General features: G+C 41.5%; 1 protein-coding gene across 1 annotated transcript in view; it reads left to right on the top strand.

Annotated features, from left to right (window-relative positions):
• The window catches only part of NRK (Nik related kinase), a 297,272-nt gene that overhangs the window by 188,924 nt on the left and 88,689 nt on the right, over positions 1 to 19,659 (top strand). Inside the window, exons 19-22 of the mRNA XM_088482879.1 lie at positions 2,596 to 2,687; positions 14,232 to 14,323; positions 15,357 to 15,472; positions 16,807 to 16,900. Of these exons, the coding sequence (XP_088339005.1) occupies positions 2,596 to 2,687; positions 14,232 to 14,323; positions 15,357 to 15,472; positions 16,807 to 16,900 (394 nt within the window). The remainder of the gene's footprint in view (positions 1 to 2,595; positions 2,688 to 14,231; positions 14,324 to 15,356; positions 15,473 to 16,806; positions 16,901 to 19,659) is intronic.

Genomic DNA, 19,659 nt, shown 5'->3' with positions numbered 1-19,659 from the left:
GACAACCAAGTGACATGGTCGATGACGCTCCTTTACTAATTATGCACTCCCATTAAGCGCCCTTTTGACCGTTAGGCACGCCTGCGTTCGGATCTCCACCCTCCTGTTTTCAAGCACCTTCCCCTGTTACCACCCACAAACGGTACATTCTGTCAATCAAATTAGCAGCCCTTCGCTGTTTTGCGAGCGCACGACTTCCGACCGCAATGACTGGTTTGCACATGCGCATTACAACCCATACGCATGCGCAGTTGTGCGAACATCGCTCAAAGCGAACGAGCGCCCGCTTACGAGCGGCTCTGAATCAGGCCCTCTATTCCCAAGTATGAATCAGGCCCTAAGTGTTTACTTACCTGGCAGAGAGGACGATCGGTCCGGCGTCAGAATTAACATAGGTGTCACTATTCCGACGCCTATGTTAAATCCCTTGCCGGTATTACACTGGTGGGATTAACTACATCCCCCTAAAGGTAAAGGGTGACCCATTTAAAAAAGTAGATGGCCCCACATATATATGAAGTGTATCAGGTTTCCTATCACTGATAAAAAGTCTTTCATGATCATGAGTAAAGCTGGGTACACACGATCAGTTGATTGGCCAATGTATCTGCTGCCCGTCGGCCAGTGTGTACCTGTGATATGTCGGTGGTATATCGCCTTGGTTGTGCTGCACAGCCAATGGACAGATATGTCTGCAGACCGCCCATATACATACAGCGGCAGCTGCGGAGTGGGGGGCGGACAGGCGCCCTCCCCAGCCAGCGGGACCCGCCTCCTCCTACACACTGAACACAGATGATTGTTGTTCAGTGTGTACGCACAACCATCATCTGCAGATATATCTGTTAAGTGTGTACCCAGCTTAAGTAATAAACACAGCTGTGACATACAGAAACTTGGTTTTGTAATGCATTGTTCCCCTACAACTTAAGCATTCAGTAGGCCTAACGCTTCCAGTAGTTGTAGTCAGACACAGCTGGTGAGTTAGAGGATTCCTTCCCCTAAGGCAGAGGTTCCCAAAATCAGTCCTCAAGGTGTCCTAAAAGGCACACATCCACTTGCCAATTTCTTTGAGCGACTGAACGATAACGATATCGCTCAAGAATCGTGCACATTAATGTAAAAAACGACCAGCGATGCACGCTCCCGCTGGTCGTTTACGAAATCAGTAATCGGGCGAACATGCGATAACATCAGGTTGAGCATGTTAGGGGATGATTGATGTGCCTACACTGAACGACTGCTCGTTCAGTGTAGGCACAGCACAGACTGTCAAATGACTGCACGATTTCAATGTCGTAATCGTGTAGTCGTTTTGAGGTCTGCTAGTGGATGTGTGCCTTAACAGTCCAGGTATTAAGAATATCCATGCTTGACCATAGGTGACTTAATTAGTACCTAAGTCTTAGTCAATTTGATTTAGCCACCTGTGCTCAACCATGGATATTTGAACTTTTTGGGTGCTTTGAGGACTGCGTTTGGGAAGCTCTGACGTGCGGAACATCAACATTTTCACATTTGTGTTCTTTAATGTCATTAAATTGAATGTAATGTGCACCACATTATTAGTCATGGCATTAAGCCAGGTACACATTATGCGATTATCGGCCAGATTCACAGATTATCAACAGATCAGGCCAATAATTGCATAGTGTATTGCCGATGCCTATCAGAGAGGATTGGACGGTCGGGCATGTGAAATCTTCCAACATGACCAACTGATCTGATCATTGGTCGGCCGCATCCGGCAGTGGTTGCATGACATATCCCTCTTCCTTCATAGGGGAGAAACGGGGACATGTTTCCTCCCCATGTGAGGAACACAGATATCGTAGCTATACACTGTGAAATATTGCATAGTGTATGACACAGATATGTGCTGGGTGACACGCTGTGCTAGAAAAATTACTGTTATTAGAAGCCGATTGGTTGGCACTTTCCAAGATTTGATATATCTCCTCCTTTGTGAGAAGAAAAGATTCCAAAAGAACATTCAGAATTGTGTATTTGAACTTTGTTTAGTATATAATGACTGACAACACATTTCCGTATACCAGAATCAACTGCAGCCAGGTTTAAAATATTAACTACTTAATGACCAGAACAGTTTGTACATTTTGACAATGTGTCAGTTTTACAAGGAATAACTTATTTGTTAATACATCCAATCAAATGTTAGTTTATTTTTTTTTTCTGTATTATACAGGTAGAAATATCTTTTTATGGGTTTGAGAAACCTACTGTTTGCTCAAATAAGATAAAATGCACTTGTCCATGCTTATTTCTGAAAAAAGATCACCTACATTCACAATAAAATTCATGTCACATACCCACACGAAAAAAATGAATAAATAAATGGACAACACTGAAAATAAGTGGACATCATTTTTGGTGGCTGGATGGGAGCCAAATACAATTTTGTAGGCCTATTTTTTTTCTGCAGGAATAGATCATTTGTAATAGTAATCAAATTCACGATTGCAATAGATCAACACGATCAAGGATTTATAACCGCAGAGCTAGAAAGGAAAGGTGGATGTGCTCTTATATTTCTGCTAAGATCTAACAACCTTGTGTATATGTTTTATCCACTAGTGGTTTACTTCCGCAGTCCATGGAGCAGCCTGAAGAAACAAAAAGTATCAGTACTACTGGAAACGTCAATCAGAGCAGCAGATTAAAGCCAGGTGACTGCTTTACCCATGTATATTAATTAGACTGGTGATTTGTAGCATCCAGGATGTGCATAATAGTAACAATAAAAATAAACAGCTCGGTTTGTTTTTACATATTTGCATAAAATATCAATCATTTGCATTTCATAGTGTAACTATAGCCTACCCTCCAACATGACCCTTTCCATCGGGTACAAATGCTCTGCTCCTGGACTTCCCACCTATTTTATTTTTGCAGTCACTTGTGTTGAACTAGTTAAATGATGAGAAGGGTGTTTCATCACAGGCTGCAATCATCAATTAAGAAGGAAGTCCAGGAGCAGAGCATGTTGTACCTAAAGGAATGGGTCATGTTGGAGGGTCTGCTATAGTACCTTTTATATACAACAAAATGTTTCCATTCATGATAATGAAATGGTTTTTACTCCCTACTTGTGTTAATAACAACCATGTGGCAAGTCAAGTTTGCATGGGATGTAATTTAAAAATTTGCTGATGGGATAACGGCACTCACAAAGCCGACTCCGGATCCCTGACACCAGTCAGAATCCCGGCGCCAGCATCCTGACTGCCGGCATCTCGGAGGTTAGGGTTAGGCACTAGGGGAAGGGGTAGGGTTAGGGACTGGGGGGGAAGGGTTAGGCTGCAGGGGGGGTAGGGTTAGGTTTAGGCTGCGGGGAGGGAGAGTTAGGTTTATCGACAGGTGTCGGCATCATAACCCTGTAGGGATTCCAACCACCGGGATCCCGAGCGCCGGCATCCTGTACAAAATCCGTTTGCATATACCCCAACTACCAACATTAGGGATGGCCATTGACCATAGATGGTTACCAACCATCGATGGTTAATCACCAATGGTAGATGGTTTTTCCATCGAGATCCAATGATTCTCCGCCAATGATGGTACAAAGTCCCCCAATGTTTTTTTTCTTTCTACTTGGCGCCAGGACACAAAGCCTAGCTCCGCCCTGCAAAGCCCCACCACTGCCCAGTGTGTAATAAAGCAGGGATGATTAATGGTGGGTGAAACCATTGATGGTTTCAGACCATCGAGAATAACTACCAATGGTACCATCAATGGTGACCATCGATGGTTAACCCACATTCATTGGCCTCAAATAGGGAGGGGCTTAAATGAAAGTGGGTGTAGTGTGTTGTCTACAAAAATGTGGAGGCGGTATCCTGAGACAAAGCTAATCCAACTACTTATGCCCCTTGTCAGGTTGTGGCCTAGGATTGACCATTACTCACCTTTGCGCCGGCTTCCCCTGATCTCCCGTGGGGTCAGACATCTGGTGGAGCGGAGTATTCTACCTAGTGCCATGGAACTGCCTTGGACTGTGCCATGCCTGGTTTCTGCGGTTGCCGTCATGTATGCGGCCATGACAGTTTGCATCACCTGACAACTCCATACCCAATGGTAGCATGACGGTGGTCAGCTGACGCTGTCCACCAATGATCTGCTACTGCAGGGGATAAGGCCAGACTGTGGACCACAAGAAGTTGCCTGAGCAATGTTGTCGTTTACTTGTGTTATTGAAGATCTCGTTCCAGGTCCTTCCTTGTGTTTTCCCTGCCTACTCATTGTGCAGAAGTGCGTCCAGTGCATCTCGCCTGTCTGCGAATCCTTTGCTACCTCGTTGTGCAGAAGTGCGTCCAGTTCATCTTGCCTGTCTGCGGATCCTTTGCCACCTTGTTGTGCAGAAGTGCGTACAGTACATCTCGCCTGTCTGCGGATCCTTTGCCAACTTGTTGTGCAGAAGTGCGTCCAGTTCATCTCGCCTGTCTGCGGATACTTTGCCACCTCGTTGTGCAGAAGTGCGTCCAGTTCATCTCGCCTGTCTGCGGATCCTTTGCCACCTCGTTGTGCAGAAGTGCGTACAGTACATCTCGCCTGTCTGCAGATCCTTTGCCACCTCTTTGTTCAGAAGTGCGTTCCCAACATCTCGCCTGTCTGCGAACCATTTGGCACTTCGTTGAGCAGAAGTGCGTCCTCGACATTTCACCCGTGTTCAGAGCAATCCTCAGTTCTGCTGTCACTACAACGCCAACCTCAGTACCGCTGTCACCACAGCGTCCACTTTCTGTACTACTGTCACTACATTACCAATCTCAGTACCACTGTCACCACAGTGTCCACTCTCATTACTGCTGCTACTACAGCGTACAACCTCAGTACCGCTGTCACCACAGCATCTAGTCTCAGTACCGCTGTCACCACAGTGCCCAGCCTCAGTTTTGCTGTCACTACAGTGTCCATCCTCAGTATCGCTGTCACCACAGCATCCAGTCTCAGTACCGCTGTCACTACAGCGTCCAGCCACAGTATCCATGTCACTACAGTATCCAATCCTCAGTGCCATTGGATACTAGTGCCAGTGCTAGATCCTCTGGTGTATATTTTGGAAGCCTTACATGGGTATAGCATAATCCTTGAAAGAAGTATCCTCTAGGACCACGGTAGCAAGGCTCTCTATTCCCGTGAGTACCAGTTACCTGACCAAAGGACCGAGACCTGCCAGCTGGGTGCAGCTAAACCCATATCCCGCTTCGAGGGGTCACTGGAGAACACCTCCCAGCTGGTTAGACTCCGCACCTTTGGTCAGGTCTTGCCAACGACTGGTACTCGTGGATGAGGAGACCTTCTGTCCAGGCCCCACGTCTCAGACTTCCTCTAGCCCAGAACCTCAGCTTGCACCCCTCAGCAGGGGATTCCATACAGCTAGTCGTGACACCCCTTTTCCACTGGTCAACCCAAGATTTTTGTAAGTGTAAACATCTCCACCCGTGTCCAAACACCCAGAAAGCCAACCCTGCTATTGAGCAGGATTATTCCCGGGAAGGACACGGGTAAGGCTCATCTGTCCTGAGACCAGTTTACAGCATGGGAAGAGCCACACTCTGGCACAAGGAGATGATGTAATCTCCAAGCACCGGCACTGCACGCGTGTGCAGAGTGAACAGCACCGGTCCGGGAATAGCCAGATCGGCGCCACGGTGTAAAAGGGGACTGACCTAGTTTGGAACTGTGTAACAAATCTTGGGTCAGACCCATGACTTATGCTGGCCATACACGGGGCGATTTGAAAACGTACGACACCTTGGCACGTTTTCAAATTCAGCCCGATGCATCGCATGCTGTTGTGAATGGTAAATGATGCATCTTACAATATGCTTTGTTTACCTATTTAACAGCATGACGGATCGCAGATCTTATGTTTTTTCCCATAAGATCTACGATGCCGATGTACGACGGTGGGGACGCGCATCGCCGTCGTACAGCATGCCAAAACACACACGATATGCACGATTGATTGTGGTGATCGATCGACATCGTGCATATCGTATGTAAAATTTTTACAGGTATGGGGGCCTTTAGGTGGAAAAGGGGTATTAGTCATTATGGGTGAGATATTGTATATCAAACCTTCTAACAAGGACAGGTGGAGAAGCTGCCCACAGTAATCAGCTTCTAGCTATTATTATCTAGTACATTCTATAAAATAACAGGTAGAAGCTAATTGGTTGCTATGGGCTCTTTAGAAGTTTTCATACATCTCCCACCAGATCTAATAGTGGCAGTAAGTGGTTGAGCTCTCCTAATTGTCCCATTCAGTATGTGTGTGTTAGTGATGGAATTGAAAAACCATCTCCTATAAGGAGCATGTTTAATTTCAACTGTTTTATCTCTTTTGTAATGGATAGAAACAGATCTGCAGGGCTGAGCCCTGAGGATGAATGGCAGTTTAGACAAAACGGTGCACTTCAAATGATTTAATTTGGAAGTGACAATGCACTTACATCTCCAAGTCCAATATTGCAATTAAAAGTGACATAGCTTCAGTGGCTGTCATTCAAATGGAGTGGCACCTGACAGATGAAGTAATACGTTAATGCAATTGGTTACCACTGCCCCCTAAAGCAGTGCATGGGTCATATGACTTAGCTTTCAAAGTATTTTAAAGGGAAAAGAACCACATTAGAAAATAAATAGGTAAAAAAATTCAAGTTAATTATGCAGAGGTGGCTATGGATATTAATATTTGCTTTTGAAAAATGTTTTATTCATATTTAAAGCTGTTTTCAGGAGCTTGTAAACTTTTGGAATACTCTGAATTATTCCCCAGTATCCCCCCACCTTTTATGCTATTCTAAATTTGTTTGACACATGAAACATCATTGAGGAATTTACTTACAAATCGTCATTGTACAGGTGTCACAGTCATGAAAAATAAAACCAGATGCAGTGTAAAATTGTTTTAAGATTTCGGAGTACAACTGTGTGACCTACAGTTGCTTCTATTTTAAAACCGGAGAGGTGTAAATAAGTCTTTGTGGGCCCAGAGCTATAAGTTATGTTGGTGGGTTTCTTTAATAGTTCTGGATTTAAATCAGGTTAAAGGCAAGGATTTGTAAATTTAAGACTAATTGCAGTGAGATAATTAAAATGATTCAGACATTGAATGAAACACCTGTTCTCAATTTGGAATAATCCAAAAATGTGCCCTGTTCAAATACTCAGCATGACACATTTTAATCAGGGCATATTGTTCTGCTTCTTTTTTCCTCTATATTGTCACACTTAAGGAACCTGGGCTGAATTAAGCTACAGTATTTACATTAAAAGGTGTCTGGATATTTTTTTTTTCTTAAGAATGACTTCATCTAGTCCAGGTTGATTCACCTGTGAATTACAGGAGAATAATCATGCTTTGTAGATTCCTTGATCCTGCCCCAGAGGTTCCCAAACATTGGTCCTCAAGGCATCCTAATGGTCCAGGTTTTAATATATACCCATACATACAAACACACACATATATATACCCATACATACATACAAACATACACACATATATATACCCATACATACAACAACACACACATATATATATCCATGCATACAAACACACACGCATATATATATATATATATATACACATACATACATACATACACACATATATACCCATAGATACATACATATATACCCATACATACATACACGTATATATACCCATACACACACACACACACACACACACACATATATATATATATATATATATACCCATACATACATACAAACACACACACACATATATATACCCATACATACATACATACAAACACACACACATATATATATATACCCATACATACATACATACATACAAATACACACACACATATATATACCCATACATACATACACACACTCACACACATATACCCATACATACAAACACACACATTTATATACCCATACATGCATACAAGCACACACACATATATATATACCCATACATACAAACACACACACATATATATATATATACATATATGTATACCCATACATACATACAAACACACACACACACATATATATATATATATCCATGCATACAAACACACACGCATATATATATATATATATATATATATATATACACATACATATATACACACATATATACCCATAGATACACACACATACATATACCCACACAGACACACATATATATATATATATATATATATACCCATACATACATACATACACACATATAAATACCCATACATACAAACACACACACACATATATACCCATACATACATACATACACACACGTATATATACCCATACATACACACACATATATATACCCATACACACGAACACATAAATACCAATACATACAGTACATACACACACATATATACCCATACATACATACCAACACACATACATATATACACAGTATATACCCATACATAATTACAAACCCACACATATATATACCAATACATACATACAAACATACATACATATATATATATATATATATATATATACCCATACATACAAACACACACATATATATACCCATACATACATACATACATACAAACACACACGGACAGACAGGCAGAGCTCTGCCCTGGAATTCCCCTAGCATTCTGAGTCACCCCTAGGCATTTGCTGATAATGCCTATGCCTAGGGCCGGCTCTGTTCCTGGGTCATCACCTTTCTCACTGAACCCGGGTCGGGTCAACGTCAGGCAGTGGATGCTTGGAGATAATGTCATCTCCAAACGCAACTGAGCCGGGCAATTAGAGCCTTTTAGGAATTTCCTGGGTTATCCTGATCCAGGTTATGCCATTTACACTACAGGTGAGCAGAGTCTCGGACCCGGGATTTTGACCCGGGTCGGCCCCTTTCACACACAGTCTACACCTGGGTTAGTGCAGGTACACCCGCAAAAACCCTGGTATTTATGTGAAAGGGGTATGATTTATCCAGGTGGTGTGTTCTGGAAAAATTTGTGAAATGCGCTGCTGGCAAGGGGTAAGTGAACATCATGGAATTCTAGAGTATTAACCCCCATCATTGTATTGTTATAGCGAGTTAGACAGTGCTTGCTTTTAAAACAATTTTGTTGCTGGAGTTATCCCTTAAGGGGTAACAAAAGCAATGGAATAGATCGGGTTTAGGGGCATATGTTATATCAATGCAATGAAAAACAATTAATGTGGATATATCACAAAATGTAACTATACTGCAGAGGTTCCCAAACTCTGCCATGACAGTTCAGGTTTTAAGGGTATCCATGCTTGAACACATGTGGCTTAATTAACACCTCAATCAATTTGCTTGGATATCCTTAAAACCTGGACTGTAACGGGGGAATTTGGGAACACAGCAAAGTTGGCCAAGGGTCAGCGGGATGTGTGAGTGTAGATGAACATATGTAACGTTATGTGTGGACTGTGTAGAGGGGAGATAATTAGTAGAATATATTATGTGGGTGGTTCTGGCATTTCATAGGCTACCAAAAGTGTTAGGTTTTCAGGGAAAGTTTGAAAGCCTGGGAAAGTCATATTGTGCATAGAAGGACAATCCATAGAGCAGGTGCAGCCTGAAAAAGGTCCTATAGTGAATGGGAGCAGGTAATGCGTGAGGATGTAAGATGCAGAGAGGCGGGGTTGAGCTAGGAGATATTTTGAGATAAGTGAAGAGATGTATGATGGAGTTATTTGGTTGACAGCCTTACATGTACTGTAAGTAAGAACATTTTATATTGAATTCAGCAAAGAAATCAGGCAACCAATGTAATGACTGGTAGAGTGGAGATACAGAAGAGGAATGTTTCTGAGGAAGATCATACATTGCTAATGTTAATCATTGAATGGTCCGACTGACTTTGGGACAAGTTGGCAGGATCTAAAGAGGATGGGTCATCTCTCAAAGTCCTGGAAATAACCTGTTAAGCTCTTGGTGGATAGAGAGTAGAACAGTGATTCCCAACCTCGGTCCTCAAGGCACACTAACAGTCCTGGTTTTAGTGATATTCATGGTTAAGCATGGATAGTTAAGTCAAAATAACTGAGGTACTAATTAAGTAATCTGTGTTCAAGTATGGTTATCCTTAAAACCTGGACTGTTAGTGTGAATTGAGGACCGTGGTTGGGAACCCCTGGAGTAGAAACTAACTAGAACTGGTCATTTCCAAGTGGACAACCGCTAGTCACTCCTGTTTGCAGTATAAAGCTTGGTGGTGACTCACCAACGTGTACAAAACATATATGTTTTTCTCATGCCAAAAGCTTACTTTGGGGTCTGTTTAATAAAGTTCATAAAGCCCTATATCCTGCAATACATTAGTTTGTACAGGATTATTGAACAGTTAAGTAACTTTTCTATTTATTAAAGGTATAATGCCAGAGATAACACACATATCACCGTTATTTACTGAACTTTCACTAACTACCACTATACTATTGGTTCTCAAACTCTGTCCTCAGGACCCCACACAGTTCATGTTTTCCAGGTCACCTGGCAGGTACACAGGTGTAGTCATTACTCAGTGACACATTTGAAAAGATCCACAGGTAGAGATAATTATTTCACTTACAATTCTGTGAGGAGACTTAAAAAAACATGCACTGTTTTGGGTCCTGAGGACCGAGTTTGATAACCTGTGTACCTTACCTATTGTTCTGGGACTACAGCAGAGGTTCCCAAAGTCCGCCATTACAGTCCACGTTTTAGGGATATCTATGCTTGAGCACAGGTGTCTTAATTTGTACCTCAATCCAATTGATGTAACCATCTGGACTCAAGCTTGGATATCCCTATAACGTGGACTGTAATGGCGGACTTTGGGAACCTCTGGGCTACAGCTTAGCTGCATGGGCAGGTAGACACCAGGCAGGTTAGTGATACACTGTTTTCTGTTCACTTGGACAGCATCTTATTGATGCAATATAATATCAATCAATTATTTTCATTTACTCCTTACTCCCCACTAGGGCACCTAATCCTATTCCGTGCGAAGGGTGCGACGTGCCGTTGCAACGGCATTAAAACGCCAGCAACGGACCGGCACATCGCACCCTTCGCAGCCTGACTCGACCCTGAATTTGGCGAACTTTGCTCACTGCCCTATGGGGCTGCAAGCAAAATTTGGCGAATCCGGGCTGCCGTAAAGTGCGGCCACTGCCGCGATGACTCGCACTGGCAAGATCATCGCACGGAATAGGATTGACCCCTTGGTTGCTTATGCTGTTGCTATTTGGGTGTTATGGTCGCTAATGTAACAATGTATATTATGTCCTTGTCCTGCACTGTATTGCATTGTCAGTCACTGGTCATTTATTTGTTTATGTACTTTGTAAGGTGCTGCGGAACACTTGTGGCGCCGTATAAATAAACGATAATAATTATAAAATGCAATGTTCTAGCTGAACCTTTCTGATAAATCAAACTGAAAAATAATTTCTTAGTGTCCTGATATGTGGCGATAAGATATGACGGCTAACAGGAACATTTTTTGAAAATTGATAAATAGGTAACTACAGTAGCAAATAAAAAACACCCATCAATCGATGTAAATGACTCATAGTTTACACTCTTATACCAGGTTCATCATCCTGCTAGGTCACTGCTCATTTAAGGATACACCAGCACTGGATTGATTTTTAACTTTGTTTCAGTTACTAAGAATACTTAAAAGATCCAATTTAGCAGAAAGTAATGTACTGTACGTTTCCAGCAAAAGGAGAAGGTTTAAAAATAATTGATGTTTGCAAATCGATAGAACTCGCCTCACACGCCTGCTGCCTTCGCTATGAGATAAACAGATTTACAGTGAAAAAATGCTGAACTAAAGAGGCTTCCAGGGGATTTCTGTTAAGTCCCAGAACTCGTACATTTTAACTTGCTCATTGTCTTTATATAAACATAATTCTTTCCTATTATTAAGGTTACAATGCTAGCATTTCAGTAAAGTGCTTTCCATCTTACACTTGTCCCACTGGCACATAGGAAATAATTTATCCACTGGGATTTCTGTACTTAAGTCATCAGCAATATTATCCTATAGATGCAGTAAACCTTTAATTCTGTGTAGTATATATAACTTTTTATTTAATTATATGGGTTAATGCATCAGGCTACAGTGAATTAATGACTTTATATGTTTTCATATAAGCTGAGCCATTACTTTATCAACTAAAGAGGTATAAACAAACGGTTGCAGAATGCTTCCAATCTACAGATGTGCCCACATACGCCTATCATCCAGTTGTGAAAAATAGCCCCATTTGGTGCACCATGGACTTTGTGACTTAGCCACGCCAAGAGACCCGTCGTCTAAGTCTTGTTCACAAAATATAATACTTATTTATTAGTGCAATAAAAATACAATGCAGGGTTACCCTGAATACAGATGCTGGCACTTCATCTAGCTCTGTGTGCGACTCAGTCGCTAATCAGCATATAAAGGCAAAAGACAGAGTTCCGATGCGAGTGACTGGCGCCACGGATCACTAAGCACCTAGTACACTGTAACTGAATGTGTGCTGATAAGATGCAAATAAGAAGCAAAATTCAAGAAAAAGTAAAGTATGGGAATCGATACCTATGGCGGTGCGTCAAAGTCGCGCCAGACGTCTCACGCCATATGTTGCAAAAAGGATAGGTGTGTAGCATTGTTTTGAAATATAGAAAATAATCAAAAATAGTAAAAAATAAATAAATAAAACTCACTTGACCTACAGTACACTATGCTCCTGAACCCTTACAGCAGTGGTCTCCAACCTGTAGCTCACGGTCTTAATTTTGGTAGCTCACCTAGTTGCAGTACTGCAGAGGCAACTAGGAGGACGTGACCTCTAATGCTCGCTCCCCCATGACATCGACGCCATGGGTGTAACCAAAGGCAAGCAATTCAGGTGATTGCCGCAGCCTCTATGGCAATCACCTGATGTGCTTCCCCGTGGTTCCACGCCACAGCGGAGCGAGTGACTCTCGTCCAGCCCTGACGGAAAATCACACAGCAGCCCTGCATATATCATTTGCTCCTCAACTGTACGTACCTGCTTGGATCCTGTAATTAACAGTGACATGTGCCTGTGCTTAAACTATATTTACAAATGACAACAATATCACTGTAATAATTAAATCCATTGTTGTTTTCTATAAAACATTTTTTTAATTTTCAGTAAATGACCTTCAATTGTTCGGTTATTAGCCAGATTTTTTTTATCTACAATTTTAGTAGCTCTTCAGGAGGTTTCATTTTTCTCAAGTAGCTCACCCCTCAATCAAGGTTGGCGACCACTGCTTTACAGGATTGTTGAAGTATGAGGTGAATTAGGATTTCAACATTCTTTCAAGAGTTCAAGTTCAGTGACATATACTCAGATGATATATTCCACAGCGTAAGAGAGATGATTGATAAATTAGGAATAACATAAAGGGCGTGATGCTTTAAGAATTGCATTTTGGATGTGATGCATACCGCCAATGATCATATGCATTAGTAACGCCATATGCATGATGATTTAAGCAAAGTACAGCTCTCCTCCCAATAAGAGCTGTCCTTTGCGGTGTGGGGACTTCCGAATTTATGACCTGGGAGTCCTTCTGCTCAAGTGGAGGGAAGGGTGAGGGGAGGGGTAGCGGGTGCTAATTATTCGGGCCCGGGTCCAATTCCCCCCCCTCCCTTTTACCTGTCAGCAGCCCAGCATGCACTGCTGTGTGCTGGGCTGCAGTGGGAGACTGCTAACTGCTGCCGCTGAACAGCAGTAGCAGTCTCCTCTTCTCTGCGTGTGGGGGGGAGCGATCACACTGATCATGTCCCCGTGGATTTGCACCGGGCTGAGGGGCTCATGCGCCCCTTCATTTTAAAAAAAAAAATTCTAAGGGGACATGGCCACGCCTCCGCAATTATTCCACGCCCCCTTGATAGTAATGGGGCCTGGACCAGCTGTCTACGTCTCTGTGCGCGAGCCACGGTGGACCCTGGGACAGGGCATATTGTATATCTCTCGGGGAAAAGTCTAAATAGAAGCCCATAGGCTTCTATTAGGCAACGCTACGGGAACTGCGGTCAAACCTCTGAAAACTGCATATTCTAATATTTGACTGCATTTATAAGCATAGTACATCCCGCCCAGTGTGACAAGAGGGTGAAAGATTCTAAGTATGAATGATGAACAGTCGCTAAACCATATAAGAAATTAATTTCATTAACCTATTTATGTTCTTTTAGGGTCATCTAAAGATAGCCAAGTGGTACAGAATTATCCCCAACAATTAGGAAAACCTGACAGTGAACTACATCTGGATTCTCGAAAGATTTCAGTAGGTGTTATTGTTCATAGATGCAGACTGATGGTTTAGTTTAACTAATTGTCATTGTGCTTTACATTCTAGTGGTTTTGTTTGTAAATGAATCTTATTCCTCTTAACTGCCAGAATTACACACTACTTAGTGGGATGTTATTAGAGCCGTTGATAGGACGATTGCAGCTTTTTACACAATCTGCTACATTGATTTAGATGTGGGTTGATTTTTAGATCATAAACACAACCATTTGCCGCATATATAGCCATTAAAAGTGTTCATAATTGTTCACATTAATCTTACTCATTTGAATTCTGCTAATAATATTTTACAATGTAATAAAACAACTTTTATTTAAGTTAAAAAGTAACACATCCTTTATTTACAATTTGTTTAGACTTTTTTTTTTTATACAGTTTTCTTTAACATTTTTTGTGATATCGCTTACTATGGTAGGCAAATATATCAACCACAGAACCCATTAATGTTGTTATTATTAATAATATTATAACTAATTATGATATAGTGCAATAAAATGTATGTTTCAGACAGAGCAGTGTTTTATGAGCTTTAACATGCAATGAATGTCTCTTGCTCTGCTCAGTTTCTCATCATTGTCTAACAATTAAGCTATTTAGCAGGAGTTCAGAAAATAGGTTAATTTACTAATCCCAGAGCAGGTTTATCCATGTGCTAACATTGACTGCCCGTGATTTGTGCCATTAGTCCAGCTTGTTCATGTCAGTAACCTCATGTGTCTATTAGGCTGACGGCCACCGTTTTGTGCAGGTGTAGTGTTCTGCGCTTCCTGTAGGCATGCACACCTATTATGGCGGATCTGCATGTCTAAATTCTATTTAAACTAAAAAAGAAATAACTTGACAAACTTGCAAATGTAGTAGATATGGTTACTTAAAAGGACAAAAAATGTAGAATATATGAAGTTAATGCGTGAAAACCTGTGCAGATATCTTTGAATTTTACCCTTATTTCCGACTTCTAGTGTACTTTGTAACAGGCGTTGAGCTTTTTTTTCTCTCTCTATACTAGAGCCCCAATTTCGTAGCAAAAGGAAAAGACAGTAACGGCTCCTACTTAAAAGCATCATATTATTCTTCATCCAGTGACGAGATTGGCAGCAGCGATGATGATATGCAGAAAAAGAGGTTGGCTTCTGTTATACTGAATTGAAGTGTTTAATTTAGAGCAACTAATAAGGGGCCTGATTTATGATGGATCGCAGCTGCGATGCGAAAATATGCTAATGTCTGCGATCGCTATGCCGTCGCAGCACAACATAAGGACGCCCACTTCCCCATACACACATCTGTAATACCTTGCAAGTCTGGGAAACCATCGGTAACATAGAGTACCATCGGAGACTCACGCACACTTGCACAAGGTCAGACCTTACTCAGGAATTGCTAACTTCATCGCATGCAGCAAATATCCGTGATATACCGTATGCTGCTATGTCTCCTGGAGATTTTGCTGTGGTCAGGGATTTCCCGCAGTTTCAGATTAATAAATATGCCTCAGTATCTTAAATGAATTACATTGTCATGAAGACAGAAGTTGTATTGTGCTCTACAGGTAGAAATTATGATGTTCATACAATTCGGAGGAATAAGCTAGTTTTGCTGAACAATTTATAGTACATGCAGGCTTTAATAATATAAATATGTAATATCCACTCACTGTACTACTCCTTTTTAAGCAATTCCAATTCTCACATGGATATTGTATACTTCTTCTGCAAGCTACTGTAGTAGCCTAATTTTCATATATAATAATTGTAAGCTAACAAACTACTGAAATACATGACAACATTACTATCAATACCGCACCAATTTGTTACAAGAAAAACCCCCAAAAACCATTTGTCTGCTTTTTCGTTTTGTTTACTATTCCCAATTTCTTATGGTGTTCCATTGCCTCCAATTTAAAATATATTAAATATTTTAATTTAGTTGTCATACAGTTATTGCTATATTTAACTCACATGCTGCTTTTTATTTTTACTTTCTAATCATAATCTGAAGACGTGTATACAGTAGTTTACAACTTCCCAGGGTGGACTAAAGTGGAGAATTGATTCCCCCTAGTGGTTTGGAAGTAGTAAATACTTATACACATCTGTGTAGGTGAAGTTTTACAGATTTATGTGTGTTTTTCACATAACAACAAACTGTATTTTACTTACAAAGTAAAGTTGTTACTAGTTTGCTACAGTTTTGTTATATATATTTGTTTAAAAATCTGTGTATGCGTTTACCATTGTAAAAGTTATTTTCACAAACACATTTATGAAATACTAGTAATTGCACCAACATTGCATCTGTTATCTGCAAAAAACATATATTTAGAGATATTGCATTAATTATCTTGTGTATGAAAAAGGTTTAATTTCCAATGCATCACAGTAGGAATATTTTTAAGCCTTTAAAAAATGTATGTTATGATACCTCTCATCTGCTGGTTAAATGGCTTCTGTTTCCAGGCAACCACTGAGGAATGGTATGGTGAATATCTCAAGGACAAGAGTTCCAGATGGAATAGCAGAGAAACCCCAAAGCAACATACACAGAGACAAGGTACTTCGATCGAAGAAGCAATATTATCTGTAACCTCAAAGCTAACAATGCCCCATCTTACTGTATTACAGATAGATAGAAAGTTATAGTTATACTTTCCTTTAAATGTACAAAATAAGGTAATAATCCTGTTAAACTGGGACGGTTATATATTGTGAAATTGATGCATCCCTTTTCTGTGTGTGTGCGTGTGTGTGTATGTGTGTGTGTGTGTGTGTATGTGTGTGTGTGTGTGTGTGTGTGTGTATGTGTGTGTGTGTGTATGTGTGTATGTGTGCGTGTGTGTGTGTGTATGTGTGTGTATGTGTGTGTATGTGTGTGTGTGCGTGTGTGTGTATGTGTGTGTGTATGTGTGTGTGCGTGTGTGTGTATGTGTGTGTATGTGTGTGTGCGTGTGTGTGTGTGAACAAAAGTAACGTGAGGCCTAAGTGAGCTGATAATGTTATCACCAATTTATTTCTTAATGTCATAAAAATAAATAATGCGACAATGCACTCTACTGTAAATTATAAGCGGGCAATTCAATCAGCTGCAATGGCCGTGAGGTGCAGACATCCCGATCAGTTATCTTACGCCTCATAGCCGCCAGGATCACAGATTGTTTGATGTGTGCCATAAAAGGTGTACATGAAAAATCTGCAGTGTAGCTGTAACTCTCGGCGATGGAAGAAGCTGAACACTGGGAACTGAATAGGGGCATAAGAATATTATAGGTCACAGAGGAGTTATGTGACGTAGACACAAGGCTGTAGGTGAAGGGCTTCTATACAGATCACCAATTTCCAAAGTGACTTCTAATATTGGTAACAGTTTACTGACGTGAGCACATTATTCCTTAGAAAATACATGAGATATGTGTATCCAGTGCTATTTTTCAGCAGGAACAAGCAGGAACTCTGTTTTACTATGACATAATGTCCTGGGCCAAACATGTATTTTCCATAAGATAAGTTTTATTTTAAAGGCCCTTTTGAGTGCCTTATTTTCTAAACACTATATATATGTATATATAATATATATATAATTAATTATTTACAGCATCACCCCCATTTGCTCCACCCACAGTTCCTGAACCTATTTTTCCAGAAAAATAGCCCTGCGTGTATCTCAAAATAAACATGTATATGCATCTGCTTGAAGATACATTTGAAGCTCATCCAGATATGCTTTAACCACTTGCCTGGTACTAACACATGAGATGCGACTGCAGCCAGGAGTGCGATACCTAAAGCATACCATGCATTAGTGCTATCCTGTGTAATGGAGGAAATCTATTGTACATATGTGCAGAACGGATCTCCTCTTCCTGTTCCGACCCCCTGGGTGTGACAGTGCGGTCTGTGACCGTTGACATCACTCCCAAAATCACGCTCCAGAATGCCCGGGACTCTGGAGTATATGCGCCTAAACCAAAAGTGTGAGGTGGAGAACATAGTTCCCCTCCAAGTACAAATATGCTAATCACTGTGTGTGCAGAGATCAGCTGCAGCAGGAGGAACTGATGATCAGTTCCCCCTGACCCACTCTACGCTTTGCTTTAAGGTGAGGGGGAGGAGTTATGCTCTCCCACATCACACCAGCCGACCCATGCAGTGGTGGGGCATGGTGACACATTATGACACAATTCGCTATGAATTGCATCATTGTGACTCCAACCCCCTAATGTCACAAAGCTCGGAACTAGGCAACATGTCACAGCAGACAGGGCCACGATTAATGCTTGCCTGCCTCCTGCTTTGCTCAGACCTCCCAGGCAGGCAGCGGCTGAAGTCAGCAATTATGATTTTGACACTTTTATACTCCAGCAAGCTCTTCCAGCCTCATTCAGAACTCTAGTACTGGGTACACACTTAAGGATGTGTACCCAGCCACTGTGTCGTGCAGCGGGTCCCGGCAGGGGTGCTGGCATCATCAAATGCATATACACTTGCCAATGCCGGCAGCGACGGAGCGACAGCAGGGGCCATGCTGCATTTGGTAGCATGGCCCCCCGCTGACGATATCGCCCGTCAGACCTGCATGCAGGTCCAATGGGCGATGTCGCTGACGATGCGCGGCAGTGTGAATCGTCAGCGACGTATCGGGTACACACTGCCCAATGTGGACGATATGTTGTCTGATCCGCCGGATTTGACAACATATCATCTAGTGTGTACCTGGCTTAACAGTATTTCTGCAGCAGTTCACTTTATCTCTAATTCCCCTGAAAATTGTTATCTGATCTTATATACTTTGAGTGACAGGATCTTGTCACCAATATCCTTATTAACGGTAATATTATCCAGTTTCTGCAGCCACGTGAACATTTAAAAATGTATAGCCTGCTATAACTTGTAAAGAATGAGTTCACCATTTTGTTAGTGGGCTGTTTGGCGCTCACTGACCATTACATTATATAATTGTACATACTGTACATTTTTAGCTTTACCTTAAAGTGACAACTGGCTAAAAGGCATAAAACATGGCCCATGCTACAGTCTAGGGGGAAAACCCCTAGAACCTTGTGCAATGTGCAGCTGTGCATACTACAAGTAATGATGGGAGGGAAAACCTCACTCATTTATGCTCACACTTCTATGAGGTGCAAGCAACAATGAGCGAGGTTTCCCTCCTGGAAAACTGACATTATATTAACGCAAGAGGTTCTGACGGAATTTCACAGCAAATTGAATCTCTCCCTAGTAGTCTGTTGCCAACCAAATGTTGGATAACGGAAAGAAAACCTGTCACGTAAATTATGTTTTTCTTTTCTTTCCCCT

Source organism: Taudactylus pleione, unplaced genomic scaffold (genome assembly GCF_031769625.1).
Source record: "Taudactylus pleione unplaced genomic scaffold, aTauple2 ptg000296l, whole genome shotgun sequence".
NCBI classification, from domain to species: Eukaryota; Metazoa; Chordata; class Amphibia; order Anura; family Myobatrachidae; genus Taudactylus; species Taudactylus pleione.
The sequence above is the reverse complement of the archived record's forward strand: the minus strand, read 5'-3'. Positions and strand labels throughout refer to the sequence as shown.